This window comes from Aspergillus affinis, assembly GCF_023601865.1.
Source record: "Aspergillus affinis strain CMG 70 chromosome Unknown NODE_106_length_126688_cov_89_299950, whole genome shotgun sequence".
Classification (NCBI taxonomy): Eukaryota; Fungi; Ascomycota; class Eurotiomycetes; order Eurotiales; family Aspergillaceae; genus Aspergillus; species Aspergillus affinis.
Genome location: NW_026515887.1, coordinates 52024 through 70908, shown reverse-complemented (window position 1 = coordinate 70908; position 18885 = coordinate 52024). Strand labels below are relative to the sequence as shown.

The following is an 18885-nucleotide window of genomic DNA, read 5'->3' as shown; positions in this document are numbered from 1 at the left end:
CAAATGCTCCTTTTACATCAAGGAACAGAGCTCTTACAAGCTGCTGTAGTTTCCAAGATTCATGGGTATTCTGTATCAGACATGCTACCGCATCTATAGCACTTCGTTGTTTGCGGCTGCCCATCTGTCCTGGATGTAAAGCTCCTGTTGTCTCACAATGACTGGCAATTGCATCTGCTGCTATCTTTTTAATGACTTTTTCCAGACAATTGAGTAGACTGATCACCCGGTAAGCCTTTACCACTGAGTAATCTGACTTGTTAGGTTTTCTGAGCAAGAAACCTTTCGCTATCTTCTATGTCGGCGGGTGTAACCCTAACCGGAAACATTGTCGGGCGAGAGTAACTATACTGGAACTATCCCACTCCCATAGGAGCCGGAGAGCCCGGAAGTTAAGCCTATCAATTTCTGGTGCCTTCTGGACAGACTGGTGAAATAGAGCCTGTCTAATCATCTTCTCGTCCACTTGGTCGTGCTAGGACCCTTGAGAGACCTCAGGGGTTTGACTGACCCCTGGTACCCGGGGAAAGGCTATCTCCCGAACCAGAGCCTCTTTCTCATCAATTGAGCTGGCAACTTGCCCCTGCGGTCCGCGCAGAGTTGGGGTTATTGTGGTAGCTCTAGGTTTCGTATAATCTAGAGCTTGCCAGTATCTAGCAGTGTTTTCTGGACCTGGCTGGCCTGCTGCCCCTTCCAGGAAGGCTTCCCAACAGATCCTCTTCGCTTGCCGGATGGTACGATAGTAGTGATTCCGGACTTCTCTCAGCTCTGTTATGGAGATCTCCTGTCTCTGCTATGCCCGTCTTGCCTGGCTGTAGGTCCTGCGGGCTTCTTTAATCCCTGGGCCCCACCAGCGCTTGGATCTTGGGGTCACCCGTAACTGTTTTGCATGTCGGTTCAGTACTGCTGTCAGGGTCTCCTGGATCCAGATAGCCTCCCCGGATAGGTCTTCTGATGAGCAAGTATCTTCCAGAAGGGGCCTGGTTTCCGCTTCTGTCTGCCAACAGTTTTCATGTACAACACGCGTTAATTTGAAACGCCAAAGGAAAATCCAACCAAAGAAAGAATAAACATCCAATTTGCTGTCTAAATCGCCAAGTCAATCAAACGACTACCTAGAAAGGAGAGATTCTTGTGAGTATTGTACAACTATGTACCCAAGATATTCGCCATATGGAATGGCGGGCTGAACCTCCACATGTCTTAATTAATGTATGTAGCAGGTTCAATGCAGGGCAGATGATCCGTGATAATAGAATAAATTATTTCAAATAGGTGAGACCTTTATAAATATGCTGAAGAAAAAGAGATAATATGTGTTGCACCCCAGGCATCAAAACATAACCATAATGCACAGAATTATGCAATCCGCTGCATAAGGCTGCTCTTGGTATGTAACCATCAATCGCAGCAGTTCCCTATTTCATCAACAACAAAATGCTTGAACAACAAAAGAAAAAGTAGAAAAAAGCAGATAGAATCATAATGAGAGGCAAAATCATTCCGTCAGGAACAAGGCTGCCTTCTCGTAAAGGTCATCTTTCGCTTTTTCTTGAACAGACCCTTTCTCATATGCCTTGTCAAACGCGTGTTCACAGCCCTCATATCGATGCATCTTGACATGTTTAGCCGTAGTCTCTTTGATTCTATTCCCAAGCACTTCCCCTTCGAGACAGAGGCGATCACAAGCCGCGGTCACTAGGAGGATTCTATCCGAGAACTTCTCAGCCGGTATTAAGGCTGGCGAGGCGAGAACATTCTTCACATCATCGGGGTGTGGATAATAGCACTTAATGAATGCATCCAGCAGCTCGACGGGAATGGCATCTATCGAAGTATCCGGAGCAATCTTTTCGGCGGAGCTCTGGACATTATCTGTTGGAGGATAGGCGGCGACGACATTTTGAAATGTTCCCTGCGGAAAGACCACCGAGCTGAGAACGAGCGATAGAGTTCCTCCTGCGCTGAACCCAGAAATTGATAGTCGGGAAGCATCGAACTTCTCCGGGTGCGAAAGAACCCATTGGACTGCATCTTCGGCGTCGTGGACCGGCGCAGGGAATTGGTGTTCTGGCGAAAGTCGATAGGAGCAGTCCAGGACCGCGAACCCAGTCTTCTCGACGATAAATTTACAGAATTCATCATCGCTCCCATGGAGAGGGTTCACGAACCCGCTGCCATGAAAATTGACGAGGACCGGGACCGGGCCATCTCTATTGAGCGTGTTGTAGGCGTGGATTCGAATAAACCGCCCTTCTTCTCGCGAGGGGATTTGGAGCACCTCGTCTGGGCGAGAGGTAACGCTGAAAGTTTTCAATGCAAATGCACGAACTGGATTTGCGATCTTGAGGAGGTCGTTCAAGGAAGTCATTGTGTCCCAGTAGGTAGTCAGATTTAGGTGATAGGGCGAGAAAACCAGACACAGGTCAGTAATGGATAACAACAATGGAATTGATTTGGTATTCTGTAAATCTCAAACGAGTTTATGCCTCTATTTAAAGAGCACATCTCGGACAATTTCAAGCGGATTGATAATATATCGGACAATGTTGTTTCTCCGACTAAGTCTTGGGGGCCGGCCGGAGGGATCTTGCGCCGCCTTGAAACTGTCCGACGTAAATTGATAATAATTCGTCCCCATTTCCTAAATCAAGATCAGCCGATGATTTGAGGCACAATAGGTACTACGGAGTATCAATTTCTACATAATTAGTGTGATGCTAACACTCTGGCGATCCGGCAAGTTTGTTGACCAGATTACCACGCCGATCTCGGATGGATTGCTAACCCTGTACGGGGACTTTTCTTTTTGTTTTTCTTCCTTTTTATTGTCTCTTTCTAGTATCTTATCTTAGAGACATGTTATATACGCCCTCTGACCAAAATATTGAGAAATTTTGAAAGGCCAAGGCGATCAAACACTATGTCAGCGAAGATGGGGCAATTTTACCGCTAGGATCCAACACCTTGCCGCTTGCCGTCTAGATCAACTCTGACGGCATTTCATGGCTTCAAGATAAGCCGATTTCAAAGAAGCCACGTAGTCATATTGCACTTTAAATAGATTCGTTTCGATCGTCTAAATCAAGACGATCAGACCTTCATGGAGTTTCGACTCTGCATACAAATTACTAGGCAATACGAAACTTTCATGATCTAATACACTACTATATGTAGTCCACAGTCCGTATCCAGATTATTGAGTACTCTAGAGGGGATTGTTATCTCTATAATGCTTCTGTCTTTCTTACTGTATGATCAACTAGCGTTAGTCAGATTTTGAATATAGTTATTGAAAGTGGCGCAGATTTTGGAGATTTGTCAATTCTTGGGCCAGGGGTCCCCGGAAAAGCACAGGCACTACGAGTGTGGCGGATAAACACGAGACGAAACCAAAGCCAACCAACAAATATCCATATCCAGACAACAACAGAAACTACCCCGGCGGAGGAGCGAGACGAGCAAGCTGGCTCGGACCCATTTAAGCCCTTTCATGATAATAAGCCAGCATCTGGTCCTGTTTTGACTCTGCACGCTTTGGTGGTCGGAATTCTCTGCGGCACTCTTGTTAACGCGTCCAACATCTACCTCGGCCTGAAAGCGGGGTGGACATCATCGGCTAACATCTTTGGTGTGAGTTGTCATATTGTTATTACCATCTCTCTATCAACTATTAGTGAGAAAAGTCCGTTGTCAGATTCGCTGTTCTCAGAAAATGGGCCAAATCTTCACCCTCAAGGGCGGAATTTGGGCCTCATGAGAACAATATCGTCCAAACTGCGGCTACCGCTGCAGGAGGTTTATCAAATGTCTTCGTCTCAGCTATCCCGGCGTTGTATCCATTAGGACTACTGAATACACCCTCCAGGGATTACTTTCGCATCGCGATATTGACTGCAATACGCGGGTATTTCGGTCTACTTTCCGTCGCTCCGCGTATGTTCGTCATGCCTTGTTCTGTATCGATAAATGCTCAAAGACTTTATAGTTCGGAGATTCTTTCTCGTGCATGTTGCTCGAGAGCTAGATCTTGTCTTCCCTTCGGCCTCAGCGACGGCAATGACTATTAGGAGCATGCATCAGGCTATCGAAGGGGCTTATATGGCTCGGCGCAAGATGCGGGCTTTGGTGGTTGCCTTTTCGTTCGCGCTACTTCTCCGTGTTGTGTCGCAGTATGCGATCGGTATTTTTTGGGTACATCTAACTCGGCAGATACAGTTCCCGTAGAGATTTCCGACTAAAGCCTTTCATAGGACTGGTATTTCTTTACATGGTTGATAAGTAGCGGAATTTTGGTTAACCAGGCCACCGCGATTGAGAGCTGGGGATGGTTTGTCGAATGGACCCCGGCATTCATAGGTTCTGGCATGCTTGTGAATCTAAATGTTGCTGTGTCATTTCTGGCAGGCTCGGGTCTTGCTTGGTATCTTTCTCGCACCTTGTCCCATGAATTGCAATTAACCACATGGGCTCACCTTAGGGGAATAATCGGACCGTATCTGGTTTCTCAGGGCTTCGCTTTTGGGGAACATCGATCGACAGATCCGCAATGGTCACACCTAATGTCATACTCTTCCCTATCCAGTGACTTTGCCAATGCCGACCGCCCAAGTCCTCGATACTGGTTGCTTTGGCCTGGGGTCATTTGTATGATGGCTACTTCGCTGACTGGTGCGTCTTTGATTTACCCAGGCATGATAGTACAACCCATAGAATGGCACAGAAGCTAGTTTATATATCATTATGAACAGGGCTGGCCTGTCAGTGGCACCTGATATGGACCCTTCTACGTGATTTCACACGGGCCTTGGTGGCATGGGTAGCTAGCCGACTACCAAAAAGGTCTAACTACCAATACACTATGCTATCAGGGCCCAGTAGCAGCAGTGGCACTCCCAGTGAAGCGGATGAAGGCATCAAGACATGGATGTGGTTCCCTGGCCTTCTCATTGTGATTGTTGTATCGTGCCCTATTCTGAAGATACAATACGACATGCTAATTATAGAAACCTTGTTGGCATTCTTTCTCGCCTTTATTCTGTCCTTGCTGGCTATACAAGCCACAGTGGCTACTGGTATAATATCATTCTTTCGACCAATCAAAGGGACATATGCTAATTCCATACCAACAGATCAACCCCCCCTCGGAACACTTTCCAAAGTCTCCCAGGTTATCAACGCAGGCGTCAACAGCCAGCCTACCATCGAAGGCTCTCAGCGCTTGAACCTCCTCGCAGGAGCTCTAACCAACATAGGCGGCAGTCAAGCCTGTGGTATGTTCCTCATCCCCCCCTTATCTCTCCACCATCCCTAACTAACTCTCACCCTAACAGACCTCATAGGCGACTTTCGCGTTGGCTACCTGCTCGGCACGCCATCACGCCAACAATACACTACACAGATGATCGGAACCTCCCTAGCCACATTCATATCACCGGGAATATTTGTTCTCTTCGCCACAGCCTACCCCTGCATCCTGACGACCGAAAACACCGCAACCTGCGAATTCTCCGCCTCCTCTGTCAGTGCCTGGAGGACCGTCGCGGTCGCCGTGACCGAGCCTGAGCTCCCTATCCCATCGTCCAGCCTTAACCTCGCCACCATCATGTCCTTCCTTGGCATCTTTGCCGTTCTGGTCCGGCACTTTCTCTGGCGAGGCAAATGGGCCAAGTGCGCGCTTACCATCAAAATATGATGATCCTGGCGATGGCGTTCACCCTGCCTGTAGCGCATTACGGGATCGCGTTTCTTATCGGCTCATTGGTAGCGATTGGGTGGAGGAAGGGGTCCCCTAGGGGGTTCGAGGCTTTTGGGTATGCTGTTGCCGCGGGGTTTATCGCCGGCGAGGGGATCGGGGGGTCTGTGAATGCGGCAATGCCGATCTTGGGGGCTGGTGGGAGTAGGTTCGGTTCGAGTGTGGGTTGTCCGGCTGGACAATGTTGATTGAGGGTTTCACAGTTCTTGTTGAGGGAGCTGGTCGTGATATCCCCACGGGGGGAATGCCGGCACGGAGGGGTCTAAGACGTGAATGGAGAGATCCCAGCGTCAATTGACATTTTTGCTCCTTAATCATACCATGTTTTGCTGCTTTTTTGTGCGAGGGCTATATGTGGATAAGTTCATTGTCCAGCTTGGACAAGGAGTTATCCGCTGATCCCGCTCCACGCTACGGCTCCCATCATCTTCTCCCACTTCCACGCCTTTTATCTAGTTATATTGAGACTAGCCTACAGTAATCAAACTTCGTGCACCCCACAGGATCACCTTGGTCCGTCAAAGAAGCAATCATGGTATACACAAGCACCCTGTCAACCCGAGCTGACGCCCAAGTCAGGGATATTCCAACGCCGTCTGGGACGTCCTCAGAGATCTATGACATCCACAAGAGAACCCTGGCGGATTCATAAACCTCGGCGTGGCGGAAAACACTCTGATGCACCGTGAGCTACAAGAGTTCGTCCGAAGCAGCACAAAAATATCCCCGCATGCATTTACCTACGGCGACGGGAGTTTCGGCAGCAAGAGGTTGAGAAATGCCGTTGCGCACTTTCTAAATAAGCGTCTATACCCCGTGGCTCCCCTTGAAGCTAAGCAAATCATGGTGTCGAATGGGGTTTCACACGCGATTGAGCACTGTTCGTGGGCGTTTTGTGATAAGGGTGACGGGGTCCTTCTCGAGCGACCCTATTACAAGTCGTTTATCCCCGATATTTCTCTTCGCCCTGAGGTCGAGGTTGTCACGATGAAATTTGGTCACCTTGATCCGCTTAGCCTGGACGGTGTCAGGAACTATGAAGCGGCAATCCTGAGCGCTAAAGATCGCGGTGTCATCGCGCGAGGACTGATCCTGTGCAATCCGCATAATCCCTTTGTGATAATATTTATCTTCTAGAATACTCTATAGCCCTCTCCTATTTTATGAACATGCACAACCAAACACAAGAAAACAAACTATCCACCTTATTAGCATATAAATAACCCCGTGGATACCAAACCCATCCCTTTACCAAGGAAACTCCGAGCCATCGATCGAATTAAGGAATCGTCCAGAGGCAGTTTCCCTCGTAGCTCCATCAATCTATGTCCATGCAGTCAGCCAATCGCCCCTTTTCTTCTCCGCGAGCCATTAATAACATTTCAGAAAGGAAGAGGAAAGCCTACCAAAGCAATCGTCTTGCTGGTGCTTTCTTCTAGGGTATTCGGCGCTTCTTCCAATCCCATCATTTGAGCTCCCTTGTTACCCATTTCTGTTTGCACGAGTCTGTTTCCCCGGTATTGTTAGTTTCCATAATCTGGACTATTTTTCATACTGGGAAGCTGGCATGAAATGGGATGTAGGATAGGTAATGGAAGTCACGTACCCAGGGTGCACTGCGAACGCAGTCAACCATTGCTCAGAGGCATGGACAGCCCTAACAAGGAGCCAAGTTAGCACGACAACAATATCTTTATAGTAGAGAAAAACACATTGACTCTTTCGAGTAACCGAGAAAAATAAACAAGAGCAGGGAGAAACATACAAAGTAAACCAATTCATCCCCCCCTTGGAAATCCCATAAGCAGCAACGCCATGGGCCTGGTGTACCACCAAATTACTCAACGACGCAGCCCCCGTCGACATCGACACCCACTTCGCACCGGGACCCTTCTTCTCCAACAGCTCCCGAACAGCCTGGAAGAGGAGGATTGGGCCGACGGTGTTCACGACGAAGGCGTTGCTCACGTCCTTGACGTCCAGGTTCACTAGGGGAGTCGGGTCGGGGCAGATGCCTGCGTTGGCGATCACGAGGTCAAGATGCGTGATGCCTTGTTCGCGCAGGGTCGCCACGGCAGCGGGGTAGTCGGACGCGAAGGTGCTTTCGATGCTGAGGAGGATGAGGCGCGTGTTGGGCGCTGTTGGGAGCGCGGTGAGACTCGCTGTGCTAGGGGAGTTGGTGGAGCGGACGGTGCCGATGACGGTGTGTTCGGGGCGGGAGAGGTAAGCTTCTAGAAGGGAGAGTCCGATTCCTATGATTAGAGTTAGAAGGTATTTTGGGAGGTGATGGGTGTGGGTTTAGGTACCTCTGGCGACACCGGTGATGAGAACGTTGGTGGTGGTAGACATTGTGATTGTGGTTGGCAGTCTGAAGCGAAGATTATCGATTGAGGCGATGTGAATTGTAGCTGTTGATATGAAAGATAATCAAGTGGGAAACACCGGTTTATATACTTTGTTTTACTATTCTTATGCTATTCTTCGAATCTGATGGATGTCTTACCAATCTGCTAGTTTGCTCCCTCCGTCTCGGCGGAGATCGTCGGGTTAGGGCTGGAAGTCCGCGATGGATGTTCGAGAAATGCTTAGCCTACAGGCTACGGAACTAGCGATCCTTGGGGCTCGGGAGAGTGATTAGATATCAGAAATTATGCTAGAGTAATGATTATAAGGATTTCTTTGGCCAGGCTGCGATAATGAAGCCCATGGGTATTAATTTTTAATCTGTACTATATTAACATAGTCTATGCCATCTAATTCTAACTGAGCATAGTTTCATGTCCCCAGTCTGGAATATCTCGCATAGATCCCTGCATCAAACTATCGAAGAACGCCATGTCGACGCCCTGAAAGGCCCAGTCATCCGCTCCGGCTGTCATTCCGGGATACAAGTCATTGACCAGGCGTTGTTGTGGCGCATAGGCAGGGAGCGGTTGCTGCGGCGCAATGCCATCAAATGTCTGGTATTGGGCTTGTATTTCCGGCGTATTCGGCGTAGACACTAGGGTGTCGAGATTTCCTCCGGCCTCCTGTTGTGACGTATGACCAGCATCTATCGCCGAATCGGTCGCCGGTGTCCACATCCCAGGCGGTGTTTCTTTCGAAATGACACCCTCCCGCGCCACTCGTACAGTCCCAAAGTATGGAATACAGATACGGACGACATCTACTTCGTCCTGTTCCTCCGTGAGTGCCTCGGAGATACACTCGCTCTGTGTGCTGTAAGGCCTTCCACCGGCTGCGTCTGCTTCCATTGCGAGAAGTCGACGTAGCAGGCCGGCGCTTCTCTCGCTGACGGCATCCATGCTCACCCGGCCGATTTGATCCATATTCTCAACGACCTGCTCCATCATGGCGCGATCACTGAGACGTTGATGAGCTAAGAAGTTCAGGTCACCCTTACTGCTATTACCGTTGGGGTTCTGGGAGTCTCCGGCCTGCGGAGCATGGCGTCTCCTGTGCCCGTCTAGATGCGCGAGAAGAAGTATCAATGCAGCTGTCAGCGCGAAGAAATCCACGGCTCGACAGCAGTAAGCTACACGATTAAAACAGCGGAAAGTGATAAACCGCGACAGTACTTCACGCGAGGCGTTAACGCACGTTGCCTGTGAGTAATCAAGGCGTCGTTCGGCAGCAGTGAAGCGCAGCATAAATGGGAGGTGGAGCTGATTGAGCAGATTGAAGTGGTAAAGTTGGTTCACCAGTCGCAGCATTTCCCAAAACACGGCTTGATTATCAGTTCCGGCGGCTGACGCAGCAGCGGCCAGGTTAGGTGCCAGCCACCATTTGCTGGGCATGGTTTTGGCCGCTTCCTGTAACTGATGATCAATCTCCTGGGTCTTGGCGAAGCTATACGCCCCCGGATCAGAGTCATTTCGCTCAAGAATGCGAGATGCAATCGTGCAATGAATTCGTTCTAGGCGACCGATAGGCGTGTCGTTCGCGAGGGCTGCCTCGGATGCCATACTCCGGTCCAGAGAGCCCTGTGGAAGCCCCATCATCAGACAGAAGAAGCGGTCAGTGTAGACGATTCGGTACCAGAGGAGCTGCGCGTTGAACTTCCGATGTGTCTGTGGATCAATGACCCTAAGCGGCGGGCATTTCACCCGATGCATACCCATCAGTTGGGCTAGGCCCATGGCGCGACGGAATGCGATCCAGGCGCGTCGTAGGTTTCCACAATTTGCCTGATAAATTCCCTCCATCATTACGGCCTCCAGCCCTTCAACTGTTCCTAGTAGCTCGTCGTGCGTTGTGACCAAGCTGATGGCCGTATCTGCCAGCCTGCTCATCATAGCCCGGGGCGATTCGGACATTTCCCGAAGCTGTCCATGCGACTCCGGATCGAGGTACTGTAGAACAGTCGCAATGCGAAACATGTAATGGGCTAGTAGCACCGGATGTGTATCGGGCGGTGGGACGTCCAGGAGTGCCCCGGAGGAGTCGAGGCCCTTCTTTTCCATTTCGGTGTATGGTGTCATCATCACCAGGTGAAAATGGATTGATACATGCGCTCCCGCTTTGCATAAGATATCTAGGCCCTTTCTTGACGGGAGTGCATCGTAGAGGGTCTGCGAAAGTTTCGCATATCTAGACGTGACAGAGGGTCCTGGCCTCCCTGATGCCTGGGGCTCATGGGCAACTGAAGCCCTATCATCTTGTCCGCCATTGGATGTTTCCTTAGATATCAAAAATCAGCGAAGAAAATCAGAGCCACGATTCAATCTCGTACCGCCGTCCCATCAATCAACGCCAACACCGTCCCTGGCTCATCATCCCTCGAAAAAGCCGTCGGACCCTCATTCTCACCATCGCACCGCTCACCTGCATCGTCACCTACCACCACAGCCTCACTCCCGGGCCTATTCCTAACCAACCGATCAATCAGCGCCTCGACACGCTCGATCCGGTTCCCCATCTGCCGACCCCGACTACTCGGCGCCACCTTCTCGGGAAACTCCTGACTGACGCAAGTAATGCCCCGACCCTGACATCCGACGCACACGGCATCCTGCGCCGAAGCAAACGTACACCGGGTCTTTCGCCGCTTACATTCCCAGCAGCTACTGGTGCCTTTGCGGAGCTTGCGCCGCTTGGCGGAGGGTTGGTCCGACGGCGGTGTCGGTTCGTGGGAACTCATGGGGATTTGTCAGATTGGTGGAACGGAGGAAGGAAACGTGCGGACGGAGAACTGAGTGTTGGCTTTCGATCAGAAAGTCTCCGTATGATGGTTCCTACTCTATTTGGGACTAGTCGGTTGTTGGTGCGTTGCATCTCGAGACGCCAACGCCGGATACAAACTAGTCTTGCTCCGCCTCGGCGGAGAGTCAAGCCGACTCACTATCCCGTCGCTCCGGCATGACTCAGGCACGAATCGATATTTCTAAACACCTTACAAATAAAAGCAATCTACAATATGTTTACTAGAGGGACCGAACCAATCATAACGATCAATTATATTGGGCCTAGTATAATACTAAAAAAAGGAACAACCACCTGACTTTATCGAAAACAAGGAAGACAAGAGGAAGAAGAAGTTATAAACACCTAATGCTATGCAAAGATCGCCAAGAAAACAGAACGCCATGCCAGAGCCAACTGTAAAGGCCAGAAACGAAAAGTGGACAGAGTACGCCTTACTACGCTCAAGAGGAGCTATATTCAGCCGGTGCAGATGCAGATGCGCTTTGTATTAGATGGATGTGAAACGTTAGCTCTGTTGAGTACCGGTGTAGACACTTTCAAAGTCCAGTCCATCCAGCATTCCATTCACCCGGTCGATTTCCCGGGTGAGGTCCTCGACGTTCATTGCCAGGCTGCTGACTTCGTCGAACTTGCGACGCCGGTTCGCGTCCGCAATCATCTCGGAAACGAAGAATTTCTGTTCTTCTAACACGATGAGCCGCTCGCGCAGGGATTTCTCCTCCGCTTCTAAAGCGGATATGGCGCTGCTTGCGTCGCTAGCTAGGCTACTGTTGCTGCCACTCGCTGCCACACTGCCATATCGGATGGACGACAACGCAGAGTCCTGTCGTCGATGACCAAGGTTCGAGCCATTAGTCGGGCTGGGGCTATTAGGTGAGCCCACGGAGCTCGCTAGACGTTCGGTTGCGGAGGCGTGTTTGAGGATTTTAGGCAGAGATTTCAAAGGAAGCATGTGAAGGTGCAGAAAATTGCTGGCCTGCTGATATACAGCCTTCTGGAGCAATTTCTGGGTGATCGACTCCGTCGGCAAATCGCGGATGCGCCTGGCCGCAGTGTCGTATTTCGCAAAAGAATCAGTAAGTCGCTTTCGGACTTTCGAGGCTTCCGCGATTTGGGCGGATGACGGTGGTCGCCTGTGATCTCTGTGGTCACAGTTAACGCTACTCAAATCCTGGTGCAATGAAAAACATACTGTAGAGCTGTCAACAGCTTTTGGAATTTAGGTAGAAGCAGCCGGATGCCTCGTTCAAACTGGATGAGATTCTCGTAGGCTCGGAGGTCGGGAGGCTTTCGCATGACGTCGGCCTCGAAATCTCGGCGGTCAAACAAAGTCGCTTTACATCCTTTACAAAGACGGATGTCAATCTTGATCACTTCCGTGCTGCTCGACTTCTCTTCGGACGTCGTAGATGCTATTTTATGTCAGCTAGCCACAGAATCCACCGTGGAGAAGAACATACGTGGTGAAACATTTAAAGGCACATCACTCGAGCATCCCGTTGCCGGATCGCCACAAACAACTTGCCCGCAAGTTCGGCAGTGGTGTCTCCGAAAGGTGTAGCTGGTGAAATCCTGCTGGCAGAAAGGACACCTCGTAACGCTGGCATCATCCTGCCAGCTGACAATGGTCTGTTCGAGCGCCTTTCTTTGGTCATTCGGCCATGGGATCGGCCAGCGTTTACTCGCTCCCGATTGAATTTGTTCAGGTGGCAAGCTGGCAAGCAGCTGAGTGAGGCGCGTCAACCGTTTCTCGAGCCGAGATGCCTCCAAGAATTCCTTATCCACCGTTTGTTTCCTTAGAGCCTTAAACTCATCTGTTCGGTTTCGTACCAAACCTGCAATAATCAGCCTTCAACTTTCCTTGTCCAGTCGAATTGCGGTATTGATTTACCGTTGTGATCATTATATCCTTCCCGCGACTTATAGCAAGTCTCACAGACCCTATACCAAAGACCCCTTACCGGCTCGTGCTGTGCCGACCGCGAAAGTCTCATCTGGTACATAGTATGCTCCTCGCAGAACAATATCCCGCATTTTCGACAGTTAACGCACCCGTTCGTCGCATTCAGTCGCTTCCCGCACGACGGCTCCAAACAGGTATCGTATAACCCACGCCCCTGCCAATGGTCCTTGACGATTATATCATCGGCTTCGAAGGGCCGCGCCGCCGGTTCAGGGGTAAATGCATGTGAGGGTGTTGCGAGAGGCCGACTTGCGCCCGCGAAAGTCTGTAGGTTTTCGTTCGATTCGAATACGTCGAGGCCCTTCAGTTTCTGGTTCAGGACGGCCAGCGGCTGGAATCGTTTCGCCTTGTCCATCTGCGTCTTGAACCAGTCCTTGACTTCGTCCTGTCGATCATCTTCGAGGTTCTGATGTACGTCATCGAGGTGTCTAGATTGGATTAATCGTCTGGAACGGAGGAGAGGGGTTTGCGAGCCCGTGATTTACCTATTCAACTGTAGTAATGTCACCTAGAAAGAGTCAGTCGAAAGTTCCGATGTCTAGATTCAGGCGCGTGAAGCAGGAAGGATGAGGGGAATGTCGCATACCATCTCCTCGCTGCAGATCGGACAGGCCAGCTGAGCACCGGCAGCGGCCGGAGGCGCGGGGATCGAAGAACTGGCATTCTCCAGGGATATCCGCGAGGTGAGATCTTGTGTTTCGGATGAGAACTGCGAGGCCGAGGCCTGGGAGCTAAGAGAGAGGCTGCTGGCGGAGGGCGACAGGACCCTTGGTTTGGGTTGCGGAGACGGGACAGATGTGGATGGGGAGAGAGTGTTCGCGGTGCCCAGGACACGACCTCCACCCAGCGTCCTCCGGGACATAGTGAAACCAATTTATGGGAGCATGAGAAGTCGATCCCGCGGAGGAGCGGAAGTCAAGAGAGAGAGAATTGGGGGAGAGGCGCGAGGCAGGTCGAAAAGGAGAGACACCGCCGCGAGCTGTCTGGAGATTAATTAAATCGGGTTGGTTGGTTCAGGTGATCCTCTCCCGATGAGGGGCGTCGCTGCCTGGACACCTGAGGCTAGCGTCGGAGCCTAATTGTTGCTTGCCCTCTTTTGCTTCTGAGGTAAACTACGAGAAAAATACACTTCTCGATCAAAATAAAACCTTCTATTCTTTATATGTACCACTTAAGTATTACGCAATGCAACTAACCGACACAAAAAAGCCAACAACGCTTTCTAATCCCCCGTCTGGGGAACAGAGTGTCTAAGCCTGCATAAGCAACTCCCCAAAGATGAGATCTCCAAAATTGAAATCAACTCAAAGAAATCTTACACCTTCCTCAAGCGCTCTTTCTCAGCCAACTTCTCCAACTCCTCCCTCGCCTTGCGGGCGGTCTCCCGCTGCAGCTGGTCCTGACGGCGCACAGCGATATCCTTCGGGCGGAAATCGCTGAAAAGGGTCTTGAGGACGTTCTCGATGATCCAGCAGCCAGCGTAGTCGAAGATCATCAGAACGGTGAGGGTGAGCTTGAACTCGTTGCTGAAGGGGACAAGACGCAGCTTCTCGTTCAGCTCGGGAACAAACTCAGTGGCACAGGAGAAGGCAACACCAGATGCGGCAACCAGACCCCAGTACATAGCCTTGTTCTCACGAATCGACTCTCTGAAGGGACGGCCCTGGTAGTTGATGGAGAAAGTCGAAATTTGCTGAATGAGCTGGAGAAGGTAGATAGCGCTGTTCAGCAGAGAAGGCTCGAATTCACCCTCCAGGTCAATGTCCGATTGTCTCCTGTAATCTTGTGAGCAGCATTCTAAAGGGGGTTTAGGAGGTGGACACACGGTTCAATGGAGTAGACATAGTTGGACAGATAAATCAGGGTGACGATATGGATAGCAAACTGTCCAAGCACCGAGCCGATAATGTACACATTGAAGATGTTCGGCTGGGGTCGTTCCTTGGAGAGACCTTCCACGGACTATCACGGGACAAGTTAGTATCAAAACCAACCATGAAGTGAGTAAGATCCTACCTTAGCACGAGAGATCGAAAGGAAACAGACACTCATCAGCATACCGCTGATGGTGACCTGACCATCTCCAAATTTGATACCATCCAGATAGATAACACTCAGACTGTAGGCGCTAATGAGGCAGTTCAGAGCAAGAATCTTGTACATCTGGATAGTCGCAACAAGAGTGCAGCGACCTTGACGGAGAATGTTGGGGATGGCAATGACATTGGCCAGCTTGCTAGTGAAAGGCGCAGCGACCGACGCATCACCCAGTTTGATCGTAGGAGGCTCGGATTCATCAAGCTCTTGTTCCATCATCGAGCTGGTAAGCTTGTCGGCGAAACCGGCAGCGGCCGCGGAGGCCTGCTGCTGGCGCTGCTGCTGGGGAGTCAAGTTGGAGTTGGACTGCTGCAGGGCTTGGGCGCCGGGAGAAGTGATGGTCGGGATCGCCTCTTGTTGACCCTGACCGTTGGCCGGGTTGATGCCGCGCTTCAGCGCTTCGCGCTCCATAGCCTTCTGGTAATGGGGGTTGGAGGGGCCAGGGGGGTACAAGTGCGCGATAAGGACAGGCACAGGCGGGGAAGGCTGGTTAAATCTCTGCATCATAGCAACCTGCTTCTCATAGATTTCCTTCATCTTAGTCGTCCGGTAGTGCTCGGCAATCTTGGTGAGATCGTCAGGCGAGCCGTTGAGCAGCGCGACACCAACATGAGCTTGCTTCAGAGCACCAACATCGTTGGTTCCGTCACCGCACATCAGGGTAGTGTAACCGGCATCCTTGAGACCAAGGAGAATATCCTCTTTCTGCTTAGGCGAGACACGGGCGTAGACCCAGGTGTGGCGAAGGAGGTCCGAGAAAGCCTTCCGGCCCTTGAATTTGGCCAGGGCATAACCCGTGATGCAGATATCCTTGGTTTTCACAATCTCAGTGTCCAAATCCTTGGTGGGGTCCACGTCACGGTTAAATTTATCATCGATGCTACGCCAGACCAATCGGGTGCCTGAGTTATCGTTCTCAGGAGCATCCAAGATCAAAACCTCACGGTCGACGATCTCAACCTGTCGTGCAACATGCACCGCGGTCAATGGGTTGTCACCGGTAATCATGACAACACGGTGACTGCTCTCATTGAGCATACGGACAGACCTGATAGCGTCCTCCTTCAAGGGGCATTGGAGCACAAGGAATCCAGCGAAGATCAAGTCGGACTCGACATCCTCCCGGGTGAAGTTGTTGATGCGTCCCTGAGACAACTCGGTCGAGGGGGAGAGGAACTTGTAAGCAAGAGCGAGGACACGTGCGCCGTTACGAGTGAAGTGCTTGAAGGTTTCCTCATAGTTGGGCGGAGTGTGCGTGAGCATAGATCTGATAGTCTCCGGGGCACCCTTGACACCCACGAAGGTGGACTTAATCTTCTTCGAAGTCTTGGGGTCATTGCCGACAACGGTCGCGATGGTGCTCTGACGCTTCAATGCGGAAGAGAACTGGAATCTTCTCTTGACTTGAACCGAGTCAAGCACACGAGAGGCAGGGGTCGACTTGTTCTTGGAGGTAAGAGTGTCGTTCGCGCCCAAGGTCCAGCCAAGCCACTGAAGCGTGGCTTTCTCCATAGGGTCGCCAACCACTTCGCCCTCATCTAATTTGACTAAAGCGTGAGCGCTAGCAAGAACAAGCGCGGTGTTGACCCCGATATTACCGCCATTGGCCAAACCAGTGTGGGCGCCATCCTTCTCGACCTTTGCACCACTGTGACCCAGGCTGAGACCGGCAATACCATCAACAACCAGATCTTCACCGGTCAAGGTACCAGTCTTGTCAAAGCAAGCGACATCAACACGTCCAGCAAAAGGAATACGGAAGGGCTCGGTACAGAAGATAGCGAACTTGCTCAGGGCAGCCAGACTGGTGTTGACAGCAAGACTCAATTCCATGGGAAGCTCAGGAGGAACCACGCTGGTGACGATCAGGACACAGTCCAGGAGCAACTTCGATCTCTTGCGGTCCTGCGCGACACCCTCCTGCCACACATACCACGAAGCGGCGATGGCGAAGATAAGCAGGAACAGGATGAAAAGCAGTGCCTCGGCGTTGTTGGCAGAGACACGCTCGGTGGAGTAGATCATGGTGCGGACGAGACTGCCTTGGCTGGTTTCGAAGCCAGTCTTCACAACAACGCCGATCGCACCATTGTCAGGCGGAGCAGTCATCTTGGAGCCGTTCTTGCGAGCATTCTCGGAGTCTTCAACGTTCGCGTTGGGGTGGGTAATCTGCAGGACCTTGGTTCCGCCGTGCACGAACGCGTTCTTGTCCAGGCCATCCGGCTCGATCAGATCATCGCCCGGTCGCAGCTGGATCGATTCCTTCAGAAGTGGGGTACTTTCACCGGAAAGCATGGCCTCGTTGACGATAGCACTGCCTTCGATCAAAAGGATATCGCACGCGACACCGCCGTCTTCCTTGGTTCGGTTGACCGACATGACATCACCGGGCAAGAGCTTGTCACTGGTAATTTCCTGCCACTTGCTCTCGCGGTAAACCCACACATCGTAGGGCTTGATGCTCATTCCTCGGAACTCATTGAGAGTTCGCTGGCGCTGCCACACGACCGTGCTCTCGAAAGCAACAAGCATGAACAGCGTGAACAGCGAGTAATACCAGTATTCATCCAGCATCCACAGACCGACGCAGAAGATTTGGAAAACAAAGAAGGGCGCAACGGCGTGTTCCTTCCACAGTTCAACAAAGCCCGGCACGGGGATATCGAAAGTGTTATCGCCGTAATGATACTGGATGCTCTCGATCTCGGACTTGGTGGCCAGACCTGGGTTTTGCTGGAAGGTCTTAATTGCCGGCTTGGGCTCGGCATCGAGGACGTACGACAAGGGTCCGAAGCATCGACGTTCGGGGGAGTAAAGAAAACGACGCTTCTGGAACAGGAACGAAATGTTTTCTTTTCCACCCAAGGTATCATGGACGAGGGGGCAGATTTCCGCGGACCCGGCGTTGGCACCGGGAATGACCTTGATGAGCTTTGCAGAGTCAACCGACTTGGCTTTCGTCGCCGTGAACAGGGTTTGAATGTTGATGTTCCATTTGGTCATCAACCAAAGGAGCGACTGAGCCGTAATAATCGAAGCAACCCACACAAAAGTCCATTCTTGACCCTGAATGTATTGGTCGTAGCGTTCGGGGGAGAGATAGAAGGCGAAGAATCCGGGCCAGATGATGAGGAACGGCCAAACGTAGGTGTGGACTTGAACTGGGAGGGGATTGTGCAACGAGGAATGCGCAATTTGAGGATCATCGACGAGTTTTGCCCTTGGCGAGAGGCAGAGAGTCAGTACGATATCGATGATGGCACGCGATGAAACCACGACTAGGACACCTGTAACTTACATGGCGACACTCGATGACCTCGACGCGGGTCAAGCGACGCGATATAGCAGGGGGTAAAAAAGTATATCAATGAATCATAAGGTAGAGGGAGACAGCCATGAAACACCCCGATATGCGAAGGACAAGAAAGAAGAGGTTGGAAGAGTTCGGGGGAGAAGCCACCTTAACACTTGACAGTCTAAATTTCCTTCCGCGAGTTCGCCGCCCGCAAAGTAAGGTTGAAGGTCCCGGTTGTTGCGCCCTGCGATTGGCCCGTGCCACGTGCTTGGCCCGATGTGTCGGAACATAGGTTCTTCCCCTGTCCTTGGGTGCCGGGCTGCACAGCCTTAGTCAGCATCTCATTAGTAGTTAACTATTTAGTTATTTACACACCTGAATACCAGACTCCATGCTTCCACACGATGAATCGGTGCCTCATTTTCCCGGCCTCTTCGCTTTTCTCACCATTCTACTCCTCCGTACTCCGGACTATATAGATCGTTTGAACAAGTCATGCCAGGTCAGAACTTTTTCATTGTTTTTCTCTTCTCTTTTCTCTTCTTTGCTTCTCTCTCAAGAATTATCAAT

At 51.1% G+C, this 18885-nt stretch overlaps 5 protein-coding genes across 5 annotated transcripts; 1 reads left to right on the top strand and 4 right to left on the bottom strand.

The window, feature by feature from the left end:
- Nucleotides 1-1498: 1498 nt before the first annotated feature.
- KD926_000251 (uncharacterized protein) lies at nucleotides 1499-2371 on the bottom strand (the record flags this gene model as incomplete). Its single annotated transcript, XM_053104189.1, has 1 exon — nucleotides 1499-2371. The coding sequence occupies one exon, from the start codon at nucleotides 2369-2371 to the stop codon at nucleotides 1499-1501; it is 873 nt and encodes a 290-aa protein (XP_052952512.1).
- Nucleotides 2372-4059: 1688 nt separating this feature from the next.
- On the top strand, nucleotides 4060-5695 carry KD926_000250 (OPT superfamily oligopeptide transporter; the record flags this gene model as incomplete). The annotated part of the gene is made up of 5 exons (XM_053104188.1): nucleotides 4060-4194; nucleotides 4254-4671; nucleotides 4872-5075; nucleotides 5133-5273; nucleotides 5334-5695. 5 exons carry the CDS (start codon nucleotides 4060-4062, stop codon nucleotides 5693-5695), a joined length of 1260 nt encoding a protein of 419 aa, XP_052952511.1.
- Nucleotides 5696-6616: 921 nt separating this feature from the next.
- On the bottom strand, nucleotides 6617-8104 carry KD926_000249 (NAD(P)-binding protein; the record flags this gene model as incomplete). Its single annotated transcript, XM_053104187.1, has 5 exons — nucleotides 6617-6847; nucleotides 7162-7261; nucleotides 7311-7412; nucleotides 7521-8007; nucleotides 8062-8104. 5 exons carry the CDS (start codon nucleotides 8102-8104, stop codon nucleotides 6617-6619), a joined length of 963 nt encoding a protein of 320 aa, XP_052952510.1.
- Nucleotides 8105-8514: 410 nt separating this feature from the next.
- Nucleotides 8515-10895, bottom strand: KD926_000248 (uncharacterized protein; the record flags this gene model as incomplete). The annotated part of the gene is made up of 2 exons (XM_053104186.1): nucleotides 8515-10434; nucleotides 10488-10895. 2 exons carry the CDS (start codon nucleotides 10893-10895, stop codon nucleotides 8515-8517), a joined length of 2328 nt encoding a protein of 775 aa, XP_052952509.1.
- Nucleotides 10896-11465: 570 nt separating this feature from the next.
- Nucleotides 11466-18736, bottom strand: KD926_000247 (ion-transporting P-type ATPase SPF1; the record flags this gene model as incomplete). Its single annotated transcript, XM_053104185.1, has 11 exons — nucleotides 11466-12093; nucleotides 12153-12372; nucleotides 12421-12795; nucleotides 13002-13351; nucleotides 13409-13431; nucleotides 13510-13774; nucleotides 14243-14698; nucleotides 14749-14885; nucleotides 14940-18307; nucleotides 18494-18634; nucleotides 18691-18736. 11 exons carry the CDS (start codon nucleotides 18734-18736, stop codon nucleotides 11466-11468), a joined length of 6009 nt encoding a protein of 2002 aa, XP_052952508.1.
- Nucleotides 18737-18885: the final 149 nt, after the last annotated feature.